This window comes from Solea solea, chromosome 5 (genome assembly GCF_958295425.1).
Source record: "Solea solea chromosome 5, fSolSol10.1, whole genome shotgun sequence".
Classification (NCBI taxonomy): Eukaryota; Metazoa; Chordata; class Actinopteri; order Pleuronectiformes; family Soleidae; genus Solea; species Solea solea.
The window spans coordinates 31,198,305-31,223,304 of NC_081138.1; the positions used below are offsets into that span (position 1 = coordinate 31,198,305).

The 25,000-nt window shown below is 43.6% G+C and overlaps 1 protein-coding gene across 2 annotated transcripts in view; it reads right to left on the reverse strand.

Annotated features, from left to right (window-relative positions):
* Positions 1 to 10,172: 10,172 nt before the first annotated feature.
* Positions 10,173 to 25,000, reverse strand: part of tshz3b (teashirt zinc finger homeobox 3b) — a 47,480-nt gene continuing 32,652 nt past the window's right edge. For both annotated transcript variants that reach the window (XM_058628928.1, XM_058628927.1), the window contains exon 3: positions 10,173 to 15,958. In XM_058628928.1, the coding sequence (XP_058484911.1) occupies positions 12,336 to 15,958 (3,623 nt within the window). In that variant the 3' untranslated portion in view covers positions 10,173 to 12,335. The remainder of the gene's footprint in view (positions 15,959 to 25,000) is intronic.

A 25,000-nucleotide genomic window follows, 5' to 3' on the forward strand; every position in this document is an offset into this window, starting at 1 on the left:
ACATTTAAAACATGTAAAACTTAAAAAAGTCTGTTTGCGTACAGTTCAATAAAGTCTCAACACTTTTAGACAAATATTTCAAACAGGAAACTTAAGTTTGTAAAGCACTCACTCTCCCACACCAAAGTTCAGAGAGAAAATCAGTGATTTTAGCTGCGGGGACACAGGAGCTGCTGGTCCTCTGCTGCCTTGTGTGGTCACTTTGTGTCACTGAGGTCAATCTGAACGAAGGATTTCAAACAATGAAGAGACAAAATAACACATATGTACTCAGTGATGGAGGCAGCAGTGGATCAACAGCTCCTGTGTGTGTGTGTGATGTTAAATCACTGATTTTCTCTATGGGCTTTGGTGTGGGAGAGATTCCGTGTTTTCAGTCAGAAAACGTTGTTAAAGTGAGATAAAGCAGGTAAACATCATGTTTAGGGCGTGTGACAGCTGCCATGTGTGTATAAATTATAATAAATAAATCCTGAACTAACCCTTTAACAGAAACTTTAATTACAGATTTTCAGTGACTGACATTTTGTCCAAAACGCGGCTTCATTTTGCTGACGGAGGAAAAAAGATCTGTCCTTTTTCTCATTAGCCTTATCATCAGAATAAGACGCACACACACACACACACACACACACACACAGAGCTCCTCCTCCCACATGACTAAACCTCAGATAATGTGCTGATCACAACAAACATCAAAGTGTTGTGTTGTAATGTGTGTGTGTGTGTGTGTTTTCTTAGCTCATGGCTATCTGCTAATAGAGTGATCACAAGACAATCAATAGCCACTTAAACCTCCACCTGCAGATAAAGGTGCTGCAAAGGTAGTGGCACGCACACACACACACACACACACACACACCCACACACGCACACACACACACACACACACACACGCGTGAACTGAGTGACAAATTTCAATAAAACTTTTGCTATTTTGCAATAATCAGTTTAAATCATGAAAATCAGGTCATGTCTTAAAGATGGAGGTCACACATTTGACCTCTAATGATGACACACACACACACACACACACACACACAGAAGTATGTGAGTGCAATTAAAGCTCCATTTCTCTGCCTTCCATCCATCGTCTACCGCTTTATCCTCCACATGAGGGTCACGTGGGGGTCACTGGGTCAATCTCAGCTGACAGAGGGCGAAAGGCGGAGTCAAGTCACACACTGGACAGATCTCAAGTCCAGAGTTTTTTGAATTTTCTCGATATTACAAATCCTGTCGTCGGGTAAATGAAAAGGCTGATTTGTGTTCTGCATCTTTGTGAATGCAGTAAAGTCGTCTCGTGTCACGATTTTCTTCTTCAGAATCTTCAGAATCGTGTTTAAAACGATGTCGACAGAGAAACTAGAGGAGTTTTTGTTTATGTCCAACACGAGCAGCCGTCCTGTGACTGTCCGCTGCTTCCATTTGAACTTTTAACTTCGACGGAGCGACAAATAAAGTGGAGATCGTAGAAAACTACGAAATCCTGATCCTTGATGTGATTGGTTGTCGGTATGTGACGTTTACAGACTGCAGCAGAAAGTAAATCAGAATCTTTTTTGTGTTACACGTGTTTCAAATGTCTCAACAGTAGATCTGGAGAGCGCGTCCTTGCCAAAACTGTCTCTCTCTGTGTCTCTGTGTCACCGTGTCTCGATGTCTCTGTGTCTCCGTGTCTCTGTGTCCCGCGGTAGCACAGCAGCTTATCTGATGTCTTCCATATCAAACCAATCCAAGAATAACAGCTACAGCACATCCTGTGTATTGTTGCTGTCGGAGCAGCACAGATAACATCTGCAGCGGAGAGCATGTTAGGTTTGGTAATAGATATTATATATATATATATTATGTATATCTATATATACTGTATATATATATATATGAACTCACTTACCTGCACAGTCAGAGCTCTATTCCTGGTAACAACACACACACACACACACACACTGATACATATTGATATCACTCTCTGAACTGAAAGATTCTTCTTTCAATAACAAAAACACTTTATGTTCATATTCTTTAGTTTTAGTTTTCAACGCCAAGATATTTTTACAGACTTCAGAGGTTTAGTAAACTAAAAAAAAGAAAAAAAGAATCTAGTTTAATTCAATTTAGTGACACTTTCTTTATGAGAATGATCATTGATGTTAAATTGTTGATTTTCTCTCTGGGGTTTGGTGTGAGAGAGCGACTGGTTTACAAACTCCAGTTTCCTGTTGGAAAGTCAGAATTCTTATGGAATTCTCTGACGTCAGACAGGTTTTCTGTCTCTGATCCGTGTGTTGCAGATTTAAAAAAAAAAAAAGCACATAAAACACAAACAAATGTAACTCGGACAGAGATGACAAGTCTTAAAAGTCCTCTCCAGTGTGTCATTGTGTCTCCACACACACACACACACACTCACTCAGCATGCGTCTCCCTGAGTGTGTGTGTGTGTGTGTGTGTGACTGGGATTCTATTTGTGTCGCTGAAGTGTTTGAGCAGTGTTTGTGGCGTTTAGAGGAAATTACCCCGCGAGCGCCGCCTCGGCCGCAGCAGATAGCGAGTCTCCTTCCCGCGGCTGCATGGCATATTGATTTCTTGTTGTGTGTGAGCAGAGCTGTTCAAGCCCCATTTAAGATTTCCATCCAGACCGCGGCCCCGAGCGCGAGCACGCGCACGAGCACGAGCACGAGCACCGCAGCCAGCTGTAAATTAGGGAAATTGCACATTCATCACCGGGCGTTATTTTAGAGATAGCTTGAGAACGTGTGAGGGCCACACGAGATCTACGGCCGCCGCTGCAGGTAACACACACACACACACACAGTCACTGTGTGTGTGTGTGTGTGAGTGTGAGTGTGTTAACATTCCTATCACAACATCCTCTGAAACATGCTTGTATGGAAAGTGACAGGTGACACGACAGGAGAGGAGAGAGAGAAAGAAAGAAAGAAAGAACACTTTAGGTTTGTCATTTCAGGCAAGTGCAGGGGAAAATTTATGGATTTTGTTTGGGGGCCAAAAATGTGTGACCGTCACATCATCCATTCATAAGGCCCGGCGTGAACACATGAAGTTCAATACGGCACATGTTTAGGGTTTACTTTGCTATGATTCAAATAAACCGTGAGAAATGTAAAATTCTAATATCATTTTGGAATAATCAGTCTTTTCTGACGAGAAAATAACATTTGTAAATCACTCACTCTCACACACCAAAGCCCATAGAGAAAATCAATGATTTTAGCTGGCGGTGACACAGGAGCTGCTGGTCCTCTGCTGCCTCGTGTGGTCACTTTGTGTCACTGAGGTCAATCTGAACAAAGGATTTCAAACGACAAAATAAGACATTTGAACTCAGTGATGGAGGCTGCATGGATCAACAACTCCTGTGTGTGTGTGTGTGATGTTAAAATCACTAATTTTCTCTATGGGGTTTGGTGTGAGAGAGTGAGTGTGTGTGTGTGTGTGTGTGTGTGTGTGTGTGTGGAAGAGTGAGTGTTTCATAAACTCCAGTTTCCTGTTGGAAAAGTCTCTCCAACAGTGAGATAAAGACTGAATATCATCTTAAACCATTATAGACTTAAGCAGGTGGTGTTTTTATTAGGTTTTGTAAATTGACTTTTAGAGTCTTATCCCACCAATGGCAGCCATGTTGTGTCATTTAATATTAAATATTTTATTAGTCCTATTTTACAAACGAACGTGTTTCGCTGACATTATCAGAATCCAGATTACACCAGATTAAAATAAATAAATACATGTTCCATGTATGTTTAATATGTGGTTTGAAATGAAACGCCTGATGTGAAACCACGTCGTCAAACTTCCACAGATATTCCTGTCGCAGACACACACTCGACAGTAAAATGCAGATTGGACGGGCAAACGTTTTAATCAGCGCTGGATATGCAGATGTAATTTACGCCGCTGCCCACAGCCTCCGCCCCACAGCCTCCGCCCCACAGCCTCCGCCCCTCCCATGCTGCACATCACCGCTCGCCGTGATTTATTACAGGTGACACTTTTAGAACCAATCATTGTATCGTCTATGAGAAGGTAGGCCGGACACTTAACACATGAAGGGGGACAACATTGTCTTCCTTTCATTTATAAAGCCGGCCCTAAATAAGCTTCCGTTTTTTATTCCTTGTCACTTTTTCAGACGTGTATGTGAAACTGCACTCACTCACAAACACGCATCACCGTGGACAGCCTATTAATGAATAAACATTTACAGGCACTCGTATATCACGGCGCTCAGAGGTGGAATCAGTCCATCAAATTATACAAACATTGAATTATTTAAAACCCTGTTTAGAGCTGGTATTACAGCTAAAAACACGCATCTTAGCCTCATAACAACAGGCTGAACTAAGAAAATCTACGTCAGTCTACGTTATCTTAAGAACGTGTTCACGTCTTTATCTCACTGTTACACAGACTTTAACTACAGGAAACTGAAGTTTGTAAAGCACTCACTCTCCCACACCAAAGTCCATAGAGAAAATCAGGGATTTTAGCTGCGGGGACACAGGAGCTACGTTAAAATCACTGATTTTCTCTATGGACTTTGGTGTGGGAGAGTGAGTGGTTTACAAACTTCCATTTTTCAGGTTTTAAAACTCTGTAACTTCAAGAAAAATAACATAAGCAGTCATTGATTTTATTAAAACGTGCATACAATTTGATTTTTTTTCTGTGTCAGTGACCTCATGCCACCACACGTTAACAAACCTCAACTAATGATTGATTGTTTGATATTTTTAGTTTTTAAACGATTAAAGAGAATCAAAAGTGTATAAATATGTCTTTTTTATTTGATATTACAAGTGTAATGGACACATGATGACACTGGTAGAAGCTTTACCCCAAATAACTGTGACCTCAACAACAGGAATGTATAATAACAGTAAGAGTAATGTGTGAGGTCTCTGCTCTTAATGCACTAAAAACAGACTTCACAGCAGCAGCAGCAGCTCTACAGTACTGAACCTCACAGTTAACCCTGGTAAGGATTCTTTAAATATTTGATTGTAAAAGCGAGTAAATGTCATGGTTCTACTCGCAGCAGCGTGTGATGTTTGACTTTGATGTGCAGCAGCAGCAGCAGCAGCAGCAGAAGCAGCAGCAGCAGCAGCAGCAGCAGCAGCAGCATCAGCAGCAGCAGCAGCAGCAGCAGCAGCAGCAGCATCAGCAGCAGCAGCATCAGCAGCAGCAGCAGCAGCATCAGCAGCAGCTTCTTCTCCTCACACGAGCTCAGGCAGAATTAACGTGACTCGTGTGATCTGAGACGACATTAGCAAATCAAGACGTGCTAATGTTAGCATCGCGAGCGATTGATGTTTAACACGTGCATTAGATCACGTTTGGTTTGTGAGTAAAATGAGATAAATGTGATAAATGAGATAAATGAGATAAATGTGATAAATGAGATAAATGTGATAAATGAGATAAATGTGATAAATGTACAGACTTTATTCCTGTTTTTAAGGTTTTTAATGTGAGGTTTTTTTCTCCATCAGTGACTGAACCTGCTGTTTTTACACTTCCTGCTCTGACGAGGTGACATCATCAGACTGAAGGTCACTGATTGGTCAGAGAGTTGTATCTGGTGTCTGGTGTATTTAGCGAGAGTCTGTGCTCCTCATGCTGTGATCCAACGTCCCAGAACGAAACAAACGCACCTTTAACGACCGTTTCCGTCTTCTTCTTTTCCTTCTGCATTTCCTCGTCATATTTAATCCCATATTTCTCTTCAGATGATTTAATCTTCCACGTGATTTCGACCTCATACTCTTGAGTTTCCTCCGTGTGTTTTGTTTGGAGAGAGTGAGCAGGAAGTCCAGAGACCTGGTTCCTGGTTCAGTCTGTCACTGTCCACTCAGGTTCCACGATCTTCTTTGAATGAGCCAATCACAGCGACCGGTTACTGCTGATGTCCAGTATGATGTTTTCACCACGAAGAAACAACGGCTTTGATTGACTTACTTATTTATTCAACTTTATTTTTAAAAAATCTATAGAAATATAATTTATATTTTTATGTAACGACTTTTTTGTTGTGGTGTGAAACTAAAGTCTGACTTTAATCTCAGAATTCAGACTTGCTGTTGATGCTGTTTTTGTGTCCCTAATAGACTTCCGTAGTAAAGGAATTGTTAAATCTGCAAATGAAAAATGTGGTTTGATAGAAATAAATGTTCATTAAACTGAAGTTTTTTATTGTAGTGATTGAAAAACGAAACAATCAAGTCAAATAGTTGGTTCCTTAAAAGCTTGAATTCATTCACAAAATAAAATAAGTCAGGAAGTCGTGACTTTGATTAAATGTGAGGTGAATGCGTCGCCTCTTCATTCATTCATTCATTCATTCATTAAAGTGCTCATGAGCTTCAGTGTCCTGTAACACACGAACATGTGAGATTATTAATTAAACGTGATTACACGACGTTTGTCAGGACGACGTTACAGACTTTGACGTGAAACAAGTGAACATTAACATCTTAATAGTAGTGGTGGAGAAGGAAGGAAGGAAGGAAGGAAGGAAGGAAGGTGCTGTCCATGTGCCAACACACCACACCCTCATTGTAGCCGGCAACAAAAGCAACCGTCACAATCGTGCAGGAACACGGAGAGGAGCCTCCACAATAGTGATGCGCTCACATGCATCTGAGCGAGGTGCGCCGCACATCCAGATAGCTTTATCTAAAGAACGAGGCCGGTGGGAGGGAAACACAAGAGGAGAACAAGCTCGCTGGCTCTGCGGCGCACAATGGAATCACGCGGCATAACACAAATAAAGCCGGGGTACAAGCGAGCGCCTGCTTACACAAAGACACGTCAGGAGAGAGTCCTGTCCTCCTCACTTTCTCTTCATTTCCTTTCTCTGTTCCCCATTCTCCTCTGCTCACCTGGGCTCTCCTTCTCTTTCTCCTTCTCTTTCTCTTTCTCTTTCTCTTTCTCCTTCTCTTTCTCTATCTCTTTCTCTTTCTCTGTCACACACAGCCACAGCCACGCGGGCGAAATCTAAATCACACGTCCACTTTTACACTCTGGCATAATACACTCCACAGTGTTCAAAGGGAAAGTTCTTTTTTTTTAAATGACAAACGGGAAAAAGCAGATTTGAGCCAACAAACAAAAGACTCAACTAAAATAATCTCTTAAGAATATGTTTGTCACTTAAACTCATCATTTAAGAGTCTTTGCTGAGAAGAAACGGACGTTAGAAACCACGCCCTCGCCCTCCACACCAAACCCCATTGAGAAAACTCTCCATTTTAACATCACACACACAGGAGCTGTTGATCCACTGATGCCTCCATCACTAACTTCAAATATATTATTTTGGGAATTTGGCGTTTGAAATCCTTCGTTCAGATTAACCTCAGTGACACAAAGTGACCACACGAGGCAGCAGAGGACCAGCAGCTCCTGTGTCCCTGTGAGGTAAAATCACTGATTTTCTCTATGGGATTTGGTGTGAAAACATTTTATCCATGTTTTCACACACATTATTTTGTGTATATATATATATATATATATATATATATATATATATAAATACATAATGCGTGAAGAGACTTTAAATAAATGATTTAAAAGGAGGAGAAAGTTGTTGTTGTCTGAAGATAATCAGCGTTTACTCATTTTACTTCACTGACTGTAACAAATGCAGTTTAGTGCACGTTATGATTACACTGGGTCACAGTGAGTCCGTGTGTGCGTGTGTGTGTGTGTGTGTGCGTGTGTATGTGTGTGTGTGTAGTAGTGGAAGCCTCTGTCTCCTGCACATTATTGTTGAACTTTAATAAGCCGCCGTCTCTTCCTGCTGCATGTGACGAGAGAGCGAGAGAGAAAATGACTTTCTTACTCTTCAATTTCACGCATATTTTCTTTGAGGCTAATGAGAGCTTTAAATATGGTGTCAGACTGTTGACGGCTGACATTTTCACACACTGTGACACCTTGTCACTGTGGATGAAGTCCCTCTATACCTGGCTGTGCAGGTGTGTGTGTGTGTGTGTGTGTCCATCTATGAGTGTATTTATGTGGAGGAGGAGGAGAAAATTACTAGTTTGTTCTTCGCAAAGTTGTTTATGTTGTGCGCCCCTGCAGAGAGTGTGTGTGTGTGTGCGTGTGTGTGTGTTTATTTTAAAGTGTGTCACCTTCACTGAAAACATGGCTGCCAGCAGTGACACAGCGACAGACTGATTTTAGCTTTTAAAGATAACTTGATAAAATGTACACCTGCACCTGCTCCAGTCTATGATGATCACAATACAGTTGCAGGTTCATCACAGCTCTGGACGTGCAGAAATATGACTAAATCAACATATTTAAAGGACCTTCTCACCAGTGTTTCTGAGTCCTGGCTCTCCCTGCATGTGTCAGATGTTTCCCTGCTCCAACACACCTGATTCAAATCGTCAGCTCATCAGTAAACTCTGTAAAAAGTCTGGTAACGACCCATTTATTTGACTCAGGTGTTTGTTGGAGCAGGGAAACATCTGAAACCTGCAGGGCAGTGCAGGGTCTCCAGGACCAGGACTGAGAATCACTGACTTACACAGATTATGTTCAAGTTTCTTTATTTAATACGCAAATCCCTCCATAACAGGAAATAAAGTAATCATTTCATGAGTGATTTTCTGTCATAATCAGCAGGAGGGTCAGTGTCTCAGCCACTATTGTTGTTGTTTTATTCAACGGTTTTGTACGTTTTCATGTTATTTAAGTTCCTTTGTTATTTTGCTGATATGAAACCTCTGTGATTTGATCCAAAAAGGAGGTTTGGATCTGTGGCGACTCCATTCAAAGTCATAAAGACAAAGTTTCTGCTCATAATGAGTCTGGAGGTGTCTGAGGTTCAGGGTCTTCAAACATTGATTTACTGAGAGATAAAGTTCTTGTTGCAGATGTGAACCATCCTGCAACCATCAATCAATCAATCTGACTTTAAACTGAAAGAAAACAATCTTGTTATAACGAGACGTGGCTCAGATATGTCGCAGTTCTGTGCGTCCGTAGCCTTAGATTTGCTGGGGATAGAACGTGTCTGTTAAACCGTTGTATTTGTCCTGTGAGTTAATATTATGTCTTCATTGACTCACTTACTGTACCACACATCAATGACCTCGAAAACCTTTCAAAGAATTACTGATTACAGCTAAATTATTAGCTAAGATATTAGTTAAGTGACTACTATGGAAAACTACTGGAAAACAGAGCCGATGAAATCAGGTCAGAGATGATTTTACTGCTGATTTCACTGGAAAATCATTCAGAAAGTTTCATAATATTTACTCTGCTCGTCTACATTTATGTTCAATCGATGTTTATGTGACTCTAAAACAGTCTTTCAATGTTAGCATTTAGCTCGTCTGAGGTTATTCCAGGGCTAAATCGCTAATGTTGCGTCTCCATCAGTGATAGAACCTGCTGCTTTTTGTTAGCCCCTGCTAAATGCTAAAATGTGACATCAACAGAGCGCCGGTCACTGATTGGTCAGAGAGCGTCGTCACTGAAGAGTCGTGAGGGCGACGTCAAAGGCAACAATGTCCAAATGTAGATCAATGTTAAAAAGACATTAACGTTCATAAAAATGTCAACATTTAACAGAGGAGTCTGTTAGAACCACGTGCTGTGACGACTCCACCCATGTTGAGGAGGAGGAGGAGCTATGACGTCATAAAAAGCTCCATAATAAATGTAAGTGATTTCATCCATAAACTCACTTTTACATGATTTGACCTCGTCTGACCCTTGACCCGCACACACCTTTAATTTTGTCTGTGATTGTGTCCAACAATGACAGTGTGTGTGTGTTCTTGTATTTTCTCCCTCTTTGGGACCACTCGACCAAAACCTGGTCCTAATGAGACAGAACCTCATTTCTGGAGGAAGGGGTTAAGTTCAGCTGCTTCCTGTTGGAGATGAGGCTTTGTTTACGCCGTCCAAATGAAAGCAGACTCCTCTGTGTGTGTGTGTGTGTGTGTGCGTTAGCCTCCCCCGCCGCTAACACTCACAGTAAAGTCGTCTGCGGCTCGTCACAGACACTCGCTGACACACTCCCAGTCTAATGTGCTCATTAAGGACTGAACAGCACAGCCCATAATTGATAGCCGCGACACAAAGATACACACGCACACACACACACTGACACACACACAGACACATTATTGCAAAAAACTGTTTCCTTTTTTTAATGCTGCAGTAGAAAACAAGGTTATATGAAGTCATATAATGGGAGCTCATTGTCAAGAACAACAACAACAGAAAAACCAAAGAACCAAATGAAAAAGACAAACAGCGCAGGATGCATCACACCATCTGTGCTGCTGTTTACATGCCAATATTTTACACATAAGGATTTTATTTTTTTTCTCTTTTCCTCTTTTTTTTTTGTTTTTTTTTTTTAAACATTTCTCGACACTGGCAGCTGTCAGTTTACTTCAGCAAATGAACTGCCAGACACGTAGCAGGACTTGTCACTCAAGGGGGTTAGCGTAACCATGGTTACCTTTCATATCCCGTAAAAGATAAAGCTGCAGTGTGGAATCATGGCAGAGCAATTAAGACGGAAAAAAAGAAACAAACAAAAAAAATACAAAACCAAATAATAAGAATCATCATCAAAAAGGCATTCACCAATATGAAACAACCAAGAGTGCTTATAAATAACAGTTTACATGTGAAATATCTTCATAAAGTAACATCTTTTTTTGTACAACCTTTAATATCTTTTTAGTGTTCATACAGCGGCACATGAACAGAAGTGTCTTTAACCCTTTGAGCACGAGTCAGAATGAAAAGAATCACCCGGCGTCATCCCTTTGTTACCTTACCAGTTTTTTTCTCCCCCCATTTTGATTAAATAACACATTTATAAAACTATTGTGCAAAACAATTTCATTTATGTCCTCATATACTGTGCACCAGCAGATAGTCATAATCCTTTTAAATTAAAAATATAGAAATGATGCATAATTTAGACAGGAATTATTTTTTTTTTATAGGTTTTTATTTACATATTTTACACAGACCTGAATGAACAAAGGTCCCTGATCGACCAAAGTAAAAGACTTAAGATTTTCCTTTTTCTTTTTTCTTCATACCACATTTTGACCACATTGCTACAATGTGCTTGTGTCGAGTCCTGTGAGCGTCTTCCAGACATGTGTGAAAAGATTAGTTCAAGCTTTTTGAAGTGTGGTTGTGTGAGGCACTGACACAAAGCTACACGGCTGCCAGAGGGGACACACTGTAAAAAAAAAACCAACGTATTTTAGCTATTTAAAGCTTCATTTAATAATAAAATAAATAACTATATTCAAGGGAAGGGCACTCCATTTGTTTATTTGATGGAATTATTTGCCAATTCTCCAGCAGCAGCTACGAGATCCATTCAAGGAAACTCGTAAATTTTCACCACTTCTGCAAACACAAAAGATCCATTGACTAAATTGACAGATGCACCACAAATGAGGTCGTCACTAGAGTAAAATGATTCGTTTTTATAAATCCAATCTCTGATAAAACATTTGTTTTGTGTCATTGTAATATTTTACGACTTTGTGTCAGTACCTCGTACCACCACAACTTTTTCTCTTTCAGCTCAAACAGGAATCGCCGACATGTGAATTCTCACAATAGCTTCACTTATTCCCAATCCCAAATCTTCGGTCTCTCGTGTTTGGATCGTAGGTGTAGAAGTGCTTTGACGTACTCAGAGGGTTAAATCTTAAACGCTGACCTCAGCACGAAAATGTTCGAATAGAAATAATAAAAAAAACAAAACAACGATAGAGCGAGCAGAAGAGTGAAAACATGAAAAGGGAAAAACAAAATCATGAAAAGTGCACCAGGTTTAGTTAGAAAAAGTTCAACTCAACTGTTTTCATTTATGCATGCAGCGTATCACACCCCCGTGATGCCAAAATATAAAAGGAACTTAATTTCCATGTACACAAAATACACACAGTTCATTTTTAGAATCTCTTTTTCTTTTTTTAAAACCTTCATTCACTGCGTCTTCTCAGCGACAGCGGAAAAAGTTCACTGGTCCTGTCGAGGAGATCACTTCGCGCACTCGGATCGTCGGAGATCCAAGTGGTTTAGACCAGAGTGAGTCGACCTCACACTGACACGAAAAAAAAAACACAAAATTGAAAACCATGTGCCAAAAAATGTAAAGCAGTAGTTGTATGGCATCTTTGTGCAGTTCCGTCACATTATGAATCCTTTCTTTTCTTCCCAAGAAAAGTCTATAAAAGGATAAAGAGCAAAAAGACAGTGAGCCATTACGAAAGAGTGCAGCGTGTTTTTGTCCCCAGCCGGTGCTACTGTTTGTCCGGCTCACACACGTACATGAGGTGGTCCTCGGGCGACTTCCCGTGAGTCTTGCTCAGGTGAAGCTTGATAGCGTGCTTGCTCGCAAAAGTCCGGTTGCAGAGCTTGCACTGGTACGTGGCCCCGCTGTCGTCGTTGTCGTCGCCGGGGGACGGCGGTGGGGATTTAGTTGAGGACAGGGAGGTGGTCAAGGAAGATGCAAGGGAGATGGGTAGAGAGGACGGTAAAGGGTGGGTGGACAAGTGGAGACTGGAGAGCAGCTTTTCAGATAGTCCTTTGGTGTGGCGTTGCTGTTGATGGTGCTGCGAAATCTGGCTGAGCAGCTGCTCCCCGGAAAGCTTGGCCAAGTCTCGCAGACGGAAGCCCAAGTGGGATTCCAAGTGGCTGACGTAGGTGGACGGCGAGCGGATCTGCGAGGCGCAGTCACTGCAGAAGAACACCGGGTGGCCCGAGTCCAAGTTTTTCAAGAACTTGGTGCCACCCGTTCTCCTTAGCTGGTACTTGACATTAGCCAACCAGTGGGATATCGTGGTCATTGAGAGGCCAGTGAATCGAGAGATGTGCATTCTCTCCTGTGGGCTCAGGTCTGACATGATGTACTTGCCGTCATTTGTTTGTCTCAGACTGGACGCAAACTGGGCCTGCAGGATGAGAAGGTGCTGAGGGTTCCAGTTTGACTGGCGACCTTTACGTTTCTGGGAGGGCAGGACGTCTTCCGTATCGTCCTGTGTGATACCTTCGATGTCGGAGCGCTCGGACAGGCTGGTGGGCGTGGAGGACTTGGAGAGAGCATGGCTTTCTGTCAGGTTCCTCAACATGTCGGAGATGTCCGACAGGGCGTTTTCCCTCAAAGGGGAGGAGGACATGAAGGAGGCTACTGCAGCTGAAGCTTTGGTCATGGTGACGGTGGACGGGGGAGGGAGTGAGGACGGGGTGGAAGCAGCTGAAGATAGTGTTGTCGAACCACCGCTGCCGTTTTTGTCAGCGTGTTTGCCTTTGGTGAGATCGATGGGCTGGTCGTTGTTTAGATGCTGTTGATAAAAGTAGCGATCCAAGTGATCATTACTGGGCTTTTTGGTCTGTGCTGGTGGGGTTGAAGCTGCCACCGCTGCTTTCTCTGCCAGACTGTTGCTCATCTTGAACAGCATGCTCATGGGGTCTAAGGAAGGTAAGGCCGGTTTTGCCGCCTTCCCCAGGTGGACGTTCATTACAGACTGCAGCGCGCTGAGAGGGTTGATGAATGGCTGCTCTGGAGGTGGATGGTCTGTGATGATAGCAGTGCTGCCCGTTAACGAGGAAGACTGAGGTGAAGTCACGGCCGATGACTCTACTCCGTTCTCCACAGACTCTTTTATGGAAATGTCTCCATTTGATTCTCCGTGATTGGCTCCATTTCCTACAACCTTCTCCCCGTTTGTATTTTCAGGAGTTTTACACCCCTCTGCTCGGTTTGCTTTTGGAGACTCTCCTCGTGCAGAGTCCCCCGCCTCACTGTTGCAAGGTGAGGGCGTGGCGTGTCTCAGAGGAGATCCCCTCACGACCCCACTGGGCTCTCTCATCTTCTCCTCAACCTTGGCCACTTTCTCTGTCACTTTCTTGACAAGTTCCTCCATGGCGTGGAAGTTGTTTTTGGGTAAAGGAGATGTCTGGCAGCTGGGAGGAGAGATTAGTGGCTGGTTCTTGGCACTCGGGGAGAGGATCTCCCCTGGAGGGAACATGTATTTGAGGGGAGAGCTCTTCCCAGAATTTCCCAGAGAGAGCTTCATTATGTTTGGAAGCTGATAGGCTGCATGGATGCTGGGATATCCACCCCAGCTTGGAGCGCCATTCTGGGCTTTGTTAATGGCTGATGTCACCGTGTTCTCCAACGACTTGAGGATATCAAGACCCCCTTTTGGACTGGCGTCCAGGTCCTCTTCAGTCAGATAGGAGTATTTTGAAGAGATATCAAACTTCTCATCTGGTTCCTCCTCAGCCCCCGCCTTCTTCTCCTTGCTAAGAATATTACCGTTGTTGACGATGGGCTCTTTAGTACATTCCTCCTCCTTTTCCTCCTTTTTTATCTCCACAGCCATGGCAATGGGGGAGATGCTGGTGGGAGGAGGCACAGGAGCAGGTGGAGGAGAGAACGTTGTGGCAGCCAGAGGAACAGACTGGAACTTTTCTTCAATTGTTGAATTAGATGTTGGGACTGAGATGGGGGACTCGATAATGGGCTTCCCTTTCTTGATAGCGGAGTTGGTGACTTTAATAAAGTGTCCAGTCACCATCATGTGAGCAGTTAACTCTTGTAGCGTGTCATGGGAGCTTCCGCACTCCATGCATTTGAGGATCTGTGACTTTCTGGATTCAAACTGCCAGGCATAGCTGGCACCATTCTGGTGTCCATAGCGGTTGTTTGGTGTGATGTAAGGGTTAGCAACCTTCTGGAGAATGTCATTAGAGTCGGTGAGGGACATTGGCTTAGGTGTGGTCCCTCCATTAGAGTCCGGCGAGCTAGGGATGTCCAGTTCAATGGGGGCTCTCTTTCGAGCCGTGGAGATAATCTTAGCTGCCATGGGTGTAACCGGCTCTTTCAGAGGCACTTTCTGGTAATGTTTCGTCTTGATCATGTGGACACTTAAGTCCTGAAGGGATTCAAACGAGTGCCCACAGTACATGCACTTCAGCACTTTCTGTGCGTCCTCCTTCCCCTCCATCTCCAGCAAGGAACGCTTTCTGGGTTTGGACCACCGCTTAGCACCCGTGCTGTCCGTCTCGTGGTTATCGTCGCGGTAGTGGCCCGTCTCGTTCATGTGCACCGTGAGCTCCACCAGCGTGTCGTAGGCTGCACTGCAGTCCTTACAGCGGAATTTGCTGGCGCCCGTGAATATGGAGCCGTAGAGCTTGGAGCTCTGTCGGTACAGCTGGACAGTGCTGAAGAGGTTCGGTTCTATGGAGGCTGTGGACACAGCCACCGTGGGGTGCTGAACCAGGCCCAGTCTGTTGTGGTGGTGGTTCTGCGAGGCGTGCTGCAGGGATTTAGCCATCGCTGTCTGGTGCCAGTCGTAGCCGCCACTCCCACAGCTACTGCTGCTGCTGCTACTGCTGCTGCTGCTGTGACTGCGCGGGGGTTTTTCTGCAGGGGGCTGGCTCAGGTTCAGATTCAGTGTGGACCAATAGGAGTTGGTCAAGAAAGAGGTGTAAATAGCCTTCATCTTTTCCAGGCTGTCCGCCACGGATCCTGTCGTGGCTAACATGGCCTCATCTCCACTGACTGCCGCGGTGGCATTGACAGCGGCCATGAGGACGGACGGGGAAGACAGGGACAGAGCGTTTGGGGGATCTTTAGAGAGGAGGACATCGTCCTCGTTCTTAAGTGACGAACTCTCAAAGTCTGACATTCTGTCACTGGATTCGCTCACATGAGACTCGCTGTCCAGTTCTTGACCGGAAAAATCCGCAGCACTGGGGGAGTCGTGGAAGCCGGTGGATCCTGGTCTGTCCTTCAGAAGGTAGTCCTTGTCCTGACAGAGGAACTTGGCTGCTGGTTCATCGCCTTCCTGTGCAGAGTCGTCTCCGTCCAGGTCCTCGTCCATGAGTGCTGCTTCCTTCTCGTCTTCGGGGACGTACGCTGTTCAGACGGAGAGAATAACAAACAGAAGGAGATTTGTTAGCGATACACTGACAGCATATCTGACAGACATTTATGTTTCATCACTGAGCGGCGGGGGGAGTGATAGAAACCCAAGATACTGGCATTCACACTTTCTCCAGAGGAAAGAGAGCAATCATCCGGTGACACTCGCAGACCGAGAGTGTCCTGTCATGAACCGCCAAAGTAATTCAGTCTTAACTTCCCCATGTTTTGAACCCCACATTGTTTTCAAATTGGAATCAAGTCACCTCCCCCCTCCCATTCTCCTCCCCCCTGCCCACCCCGGGTCTTTGTTCTGTATTGCAGAAAATCAGAGAGAAAAATAAAGAGAGAGGTGGAGGATGGAAGGAGAAGAATGGAGGGAGGGGAAGGGGAAATGTCTTCAAATAGGACTCGCCACCTTATTCTTCTCAAGGGGCAACAGCTTGAAATTAAAACTAAATTTGAAATTAATGAAGCACATTCTGGCGGTGGCATTCGTTTCTGAAGTAATAAATTACTTGTATCAACCTCGGAGACAGCGGTTCCTGTCTGTCAATTAATACGTGGCACACTTCCTCTGCAGACTCTAATGCGTTCCCTAACAGACACACTCGCCATTTAAATTAAGCATGCGTTTTCACTCATTACGCCGCTCAGCCCTCGCCTTCCTCGTAAATAAAAATGAATGCGTGTACGTTTGCCTGCGACAAACCTCCGCGCGCAAAAGCCATTTGCTTCAATTACCCGAGATTAGAAAAAGTTTAGAGTTATTATTTACAGTTTAGCTTCAGGGGCCGGGCTCCAGGCTTTCAATTTATATTCAGTTTCCTCCACTTTAAGGAGAACAGAGTGGAAATCACACAGAGAAAAGGCTTTTGTTTTGCTCTGTTTTTGTGTCACAAAGGTAAAACAACAGCGGGAGAATAAATCCTACGTGATTGTGCTTTCACATTAAAGGCACAGTTCATGTTTTTCAAATTACACACAATTATAAATGTGAAACAGGCGAAATAAAGAGTCTGATATTTCCTTAAGATATCACAGACTTCAGTCTTGTGAGTATAGAGCGATATCTGACTAAAACTCACGGGATCTGTGCTACAAGCTCAGCAGTTTGGAGTCGTGTCGCTGGAACACGAGCTCCACGTTTCTCAGAATTGTCTGGATCACGAATGATGGAGCTTGAAAACGGATGAAACGGTCGTGACCCACGTTCACGTCTGTGTACAAACACCATAACGTGTCCATTGTTTGCGAATGAAAAGCCGACGTGACGCGAAACTTTTGGCGGCTTCTCCTTGAAAACAGTATTTCCAGGTAAAAAACTTTCCAGCGCCGTACACGTTCCCCTCCTCTTACACCGTCAAAGTCGTCACTGCACACACCGGCGTCAGTAAGAAGTGTGTCAAGCAAACAGACAGACGTTCCTCGCAGTGTAATAACAATAAACGCTCTCTTGAATGCAGAATTTTCTCAATAACAACTTGTTATTCACAGCTACACAGACAGAGGAGAAGAAGAAGGAGAAGAAGAAGAAGAAGAAGAAGAAGAAGAAGAAGAAGAAGAAGAGTGTAGGTGTGAACATCAGCAGCCTCGTGCCTCGCATTCCTCTGTGTAACAGGTCATCACTCACGCAGACTGGTATGTAAACACAGAGCGAGCTGGTCAGTGGGACGGGCGTGGCACACACACACACACACACACACACACTCAATCACACATGCACACACACACACACACACTCAATCACACATGCACACACACACACACAGATGGGTAAATAGTGTGTCGCGTTCTCCACGACAACGTGAGGAACAGACGAGCAGCAGGAGATAACGGCTGCAGTTTGGTGGAGAAAAACAAAAAACAGGGACTTCCATCCACGGCTGAGCGGTGTGACGTGTGTGTGTGTGTGTGTGTGTGTGTGTGTGTACCTGTGTGTCTGTGTGTGTGTGTGTGTGTGTGTGTGTGCGTTAGCTCTGCATCAGCAGCACAACAGAGAGGAGTCTCTGTCACTGTCAAGCCACTGGTTGCCATCGGCGATGATACGACACCGCCGCGGGATAAACAGATGCACAGAGACACAGATATCCCCGAGCCCGTCACACACACACACACACACACACGCACACACACACACACGCACACACACACACACACACACACACACACACACACTGTAACTGCTAACAAGTGTTTGCCTTCAGGCGACGATCTCAGGGGCTCACGTCTGCTCCAGCATTCAGTCGATTTTTTTTATTTTTATTTTTTAAAAAGCCTCCGTTTGAAACCCTTCACTCACACACACACACAAACACACACACGCACGCACACACACGCACACACACACAGCAGGGTCACCTGATCCTAATCTGCGCCGCGCGAGAGTTACTGTGGCTTCCTTTACTTTATTGACGTACAAGGATCTTGTAAAAACCTCCGTGATGCAGTTCAGCTTTTCAACGTTTTATGGATGTTATAACACGCACACGCACACGCACACACACACGCACACACGCACACACACCCTCCCGTCCGCCCGTATGTACGCACACGCAGCCGAGCAGACCCACATGTACGTGCCATCTGTTCTGAATCAGCCAAAACGACAGCTGTTTAAGAGAACAATGCGGCAGCTCGACGCTCTCGCCGAGGCCAAACATCGATGTTTAAAACACACACACACACACACACACACACGCGCTTCCACTCCCCTTCAAACGAACCTTTGTGTGATAAGAACAGCCTTTAATCGTACACGTGTGTACCTGTGATGTATATAAATGGAGGATCAGGGAGGAAACGGTGCGGTTTGTGCTTCCAAATCCACTGAACCGGCGTTAAAACATGTGAACATTTGGGCGTTTAATTGCTCTTGGTGTTAACAATTTATGGACACAATGACATGAAAAGGCAGCAGAGTGTGTTTAGGTTGAACCACAGCTGCCTGCTGTTGTTATGTGACATGATAAAATATGCACAGCGTTGATTACAGTCTCACTCTGTGTGTGTGTGTGGATTTATTTTGGACCTGGCTGCGTTCAGCGTGTCATCAAACGCTCGCTGGGAAACATAACAACATAAAAGGGATGCTGTTGTTTTTTAAACGTGACAGGATGATACACAGTGACACGTTTTTAATTTTATTATCAAAGCTCAATGTGACAAATGTCAGTAACAATTTCTCAGATATCGGTAAAATTGGGACAGATATCGGTAAAAATGTGACAGATATTGGTAAAATTGGGAAAGATATCGGTAAAAATGCAAAAGATATCGGTAAAAATTTGACAGATATCGGTAAAATTGGGACAGATATCGGTAAAACTGCGACAGATATAGGTCAAAATGTGACAGATATCTGTAAAATTCCGACAAATATCAGTAAAAATGTGACAGATATCGGTAAAAATGCGACAGATATCAGTAAAATTGCGACAGATATTGGTGAAAATGCGACAAATAACAGTAAAATTTCTACAAATATAAGTAAAAATGTGACAGATATCGGTAAAAATGCGACAGATATCAGTAAAATTGCGACGGATATCGGTAAAAATTGGACAGATATCAGTAAAAGTGTGACAGATATCGCACGTGGGTGTGTGTGTGTGTGTGTCACCAAACGCTCGCTGGGAAACATAACAACATAATATTAATATTATTAATATTTTTCAAACGTGACAGGATGATACACAGTGATACAGGAATTATGATTGTGTTCTGTTTCAGATGCTTTATATAAACTAAAGCTAATCTGCATGTTCTGTACATGCAGACGCTTTACAGCTCATTGTGGCAATAAATATATTTATTTATCTTCAAGTTTAATCCTGTTTTCCACCTAAAAACAAACACAACAATGTCTAAATGAATCTTGCTACTAATTCAAGGAAACCTCTGTCGTTTTGATGTGATGTTTGAATATTGAATATATATAGTATAGAGCTATTTTACGTTGATCTGTGTTCGTCAAACCTGGACCATGTGACACTATGACCATCTTAAATGTCTCGATTCGTTTTAAAAGCAAAATGATTCAGTTTTGAATGATTTCTTTTGTCAAATGGAGCAAAGAAAGAAAGCAGGAACATTTAAGAAGCTGAAATACCAGAGAACACGGCAGTGTGCAAAAGTGTTTAAAAATGTAAATCACAAAAAGCAGAAGGAAATCATTTCAATGTCAGGTGAGGAGGACGAGGTCACGCTTTCCTTAATGATCTGGAAGATTCAGAGAAAAACCTCCTGCATCTGAAGCAGGTGAAGGTCAAAATAAAAGAGAGAGACAGACAGACAGACAGAGTTTTCAGACGAGTTCAGACTTGACGTGAGTTTGTCGATCGCGTTCATGGGAAAAGATAAAGAACAATATTTCTGTGGAGAATTGAGCGTGTGCACGTTTGTTTCTTAAGATGAAAGGAAGAAGGAGAGAAGGCTGCAGGAGAGAAGGAGAGAGGAAGAGTTTGGAAGGCAGTCAAGACTGAGGCCACACACACACACACACACACACGCAAACACACACACACACACACGCAAACACACACACACACACACGCAAACACACACACACACACACACACACACACGCACACACGCAAACACACACACACACACACGCAAACACACACACACACACACACACACACACACACACACAGGTTTGTGCAGCTAACACTAACCTTAACCTGTAACCACAGTTTAAATCTTAGTCCTAATCTTAACCAAGTTCCTCATAAAATTAGGTTCTGCCTCAATAGGACCAGGTTTTGGTCTCCATGAGGACTAAGGTCCTACAGAGGTAAGAAAAACAAGAACACACACACATACACACACGAGCAGTCAGGGCCAAACACACACCAGGTATGCAGGTGCTCTTTTAATTAGCAGAGAGAGAGAGAGAGGGGGGGAGGGAGAGAGAGAGAGAGAGAGAGAGAGCGAGCACCAGATGAACTGTCAGCTGGGCGGAGGATTTGGTTTGATCACATTTTCAGAAGGAAAAAAAAGAAAAAATCATCACATTTGTTTGTGACAGAAATTACAAATCTGCTGCTTTTTTATTTGCAGTGAGTCGTTTAAACTCATATATGTATATGTACACACACATATATATACACACAGTGTAAACACAGTGTGTATATATATGTGTGTGTGTATAAATGCTTAGTCAGATTCTAAAGCTGTGATTGTGAGAAAGTGTCTCTACACTGTGCAGATGTTACGTTAGGAAACACTTTATCATGCTTATATAACCACTTAGAGCCACAACCACAGTGTTTACTTCTGCTGCACTAACCACAGATTCTCACTGCACTGTGTGTGTGTGTGTGTGTGTGTGTGTGTGTGTGTTTGTGTGTGTGTGTGGGGGGGGGGGGGGGTCACGGGGAAAAAAAACCTTACATCATAATTATCTTCTTAACCGCGCTAATTATGATCCTGTTATTGTTAAACAAAATCAGATTTTAAGTCAGTAAATATTCATATATTCATGTTAGTAATAAGTCATAAAAAGATAGATATTAACTTTGTTTACGATACTAAAAAAACCTACGGAAACAACCTCTAGTGTTTTGGGGGCGGAGCTTTGACTAAATCGGTTGCACATCATCGAATTGTAACGGTTATTGCTAATACATGGAAACTTAATAACCTTTCAAATCTACAAAAATGTCTCCAAAATCAGAAGAAAGAAAGATGACATTTTTGAGAGACAGAGAATGTAATAATGTAATAATATAAGAAATAAACTTTCTATCTCAGGACCCAATTTTATCAGAACTATTAAACAATCGTGACCCAAATCAGAATATACACTAAATTATGATGAAAGCAAATTTATGCACAATGTAGCCAATCATTTACAGTCATATCTGTATTATTTTTGAATGTTTGCAGGGATATTTTTGGGTCATGTCAATGAGTACATTAGTGTCTAAATATGAATGACATCACATATCGTATAAAACTTACTTGTTCTTTAAACCTATTTCTTCATAAAATGTACGTGATAATAATAATAATAATAAATCACATATAGGTGACATTTATACAAATATCTCCACAGTGTATTGTATATTATGTCATATATGACATTTCACGCTCTCACTTTCATCTTATATACAGCACACACACACACACACACACACACACACACACACACACTAATCTCCACAATCACCAGTGCGGCCCCGGCGTTAATGAAGTTAATTGAATCTCAGATCGATAAAGCTTAATTATTGTGATTTGACATGCACAGACAAATTGGTGCGGTGCTCTCTCACTGCACGTGTGTGTGTGTGTGTGTGTGTGTGTGTGTGCAGAGAAAGAGAGAGAGAGAGAGAGTGGTCAAAGAGGGAGCACACACACACACACACACAGACGCACACACGTGTGCAGCGAGCGCCATGGGACAGGCGAGGCATGGCATTGATCCCCAGGAGGCGTTCGATCGACCCAGACGCCTGACGAATTGAGCTGTTCCTCTGAGCGTCTGCACCCCTCTGCACACACACACACGCACGCACACGCACACACACACACACACACACGCACACGCACACACACGTGTAACGTGTTTACGGCATCAGTGGAATATCACGTGTTAATTGTTTCTCCACCGCTGCCTCCATCACTGAGTTCAAACGTCTGATTTCATGAATTCAGCCTTTAAAATCCTTCATTCAGATTGACCTCAGTGACACAAAGTGACCACACGAGGCAGCAGAGGACCAGCAGCTCCTGTGTTTTCTCTCTGGACTTTGGTGTGGGAGAGTGAGTGGTTTACAGACTTCAGTTTCCTGATGACAGAGTTCATGTAACAGTGAAATAACACCGTTAACATGTTGTTAAGACGTCATGTGTGTTGTTTTCGGCCGTTTCCAAACAAACCTCCAAACACCTGAAGTGCCACTTGAACGCTGTGTTACGACACAGCAGCGACGAGCACGAACATGAATGCACTAATGTCGCAGTGTTTGCAGCAGTTCGATGTTTTATTACCTCACGTGTGTTCAGTTTCCACTTCTCTCAGGTCTTTTATGTACTTTACCTGCGAGTGAATCACTCTCATGTGCTACTCTCTCTCCCCCCGCGCTGATAAGTGGTAATGAACCGCATGAGCTTTTCACAGCGCTTGAGATAATATTAGCATATACAGTACATAGTAGTGGCGAGAGAGAGAGAGAGAGACAGAGAGAGAGAGAGCGAGGGATGAGAGCGAGGGATGAGAGAGGGGAGATTAGATGTGGAGTGGCAACAGTTAGTGAGTCTGTCTGTGGCTGCAGCGCCGTCGCAACATCACTGAAATACTGCAATTATTCACAAACACAGATCCTGCTGTAGCAGTGTGTGTGTGTGTGTGTGTGTGTGTGTGTGTGTGAGTGTGTGTGTGTGTGTGTGCGTGTGTGTGTGTGTGTGTGTGCGTGTGTGAGAGAGAGACCAGCGTTAGCCTGGCTAATCATCTCCCGGTGCCACTCAAACTGTGGAGCTGCTGACAGTGTATTTACATGCTGCTGTTACAGTGCCAATACAAGGGTGTGTAGTGTGGGCTGAACAGCTACTGACACACTCACTGTGTGTGTCTATGTGTGTCTGTGTGTGTGTGTGTGTGTGTGTGTGTCTGTGTGTCTGTGTGCGTGAGAGAGAGCTGTATTTATTTAGGAATAAAGGAGATTCTCCGTTTCTTCTCAAATGAGTTTGAAAGTCAACTTTACACCCACGCACTGACTTTTAACTGTGTGTGTGTGTGTGTGTGTGTGTGTGTGTGTGTGTGTGTGTGAGGCAGCTAATTATCAAGTTATTTTCGGTCCAAGTCTGACTTGTGACACACACACACACACACACACACACACACACACATTCTCACACAGCATTCTCACTGAGGACACTCATAACTTTAACCATCACAAGTAAATGCCGAAACCCTTAACCCTTAACCCTTAACTTAGACCTAAGTGTAACACAAAGCTCTAAAAAAGCCCTTTGAAGTCAAGACAAGACAAAGTGATGGTTTACACACACACACACACAGGTTAACCAACCTTAACCATAAACAGCGTCCGCTCTAATGTAAGAAGGTTCCTCATAAAGGAATAAAGGTTAAATGCAGACAGGACATTTCCCTAAGACCTTTTTGCCAATGTGAACAGATAAAAACACAAGAGATCTGATTTGTCCAAAGAGATTCAAACCACATAAGGACGTGGTTTCGATTCTGATCCGGATTTTGACACATTTTTACTGTTTGGATCTGAACGCGTCTGTCGCGGCTCGACTGTGCGGTAGATCCAGAGACACGGACGTTAAACGGTGAGACAACAACAGACCGTGGGTGGACGAGGGCGTGGCCTGTAACCATAGAAACTCACGTGGAAGACCAGACGAGACCATGTCTAGAACAGTCGCCTCAGGAAGATCAGATTCTGATGGGATGCGTTTACATATGCAGTCTGAACACGGTCTTAGTCCTAAACACAAACGAGGTTAAGGTCCTGCCTCATTAGGACCAGGTTTTTGGTCTCCATGACGACTATACTGGCCCTGCCAAGGTCAGTTTATGTTTATGACAGAAAAAAAAAGTCCTAAAGAGGTGACAAACACACACACACGCACACACACGCACACACACACACGCACACACACACACACAGTGCAGTGCAGTGCTGTTTGGTTAGTTGCTGGGTATCTATTACCTGCCCGTCTGCTCTGATCTCTTCAGACAGCTCTGATCAAAAGATGTCATCCGACCTACTCGACCGCGCTCGCTAGGGAAGTTAGCAGTGGAGAACGTCCGCGTGTGTGTGTGTGTGTGTGTGTGTGTGTGTGGGAGTAAATCACACAGTGGCCTGGGTGTAAATAAAATGACAGGATCACTTTCAGGTGCTGTCATGTTGGCAGGAGGCGATTATGATAACGCCGGCTCTGTTCAAACGCAAACGGACACACTTAAACCCAGCGGCCGCCGCGTGATATAAACACCATATAGCTCTGTTTCTCTCTGTGTGTGTGTGTGTGTGTGTGTGTGTCGGCTTTATTTCCCTC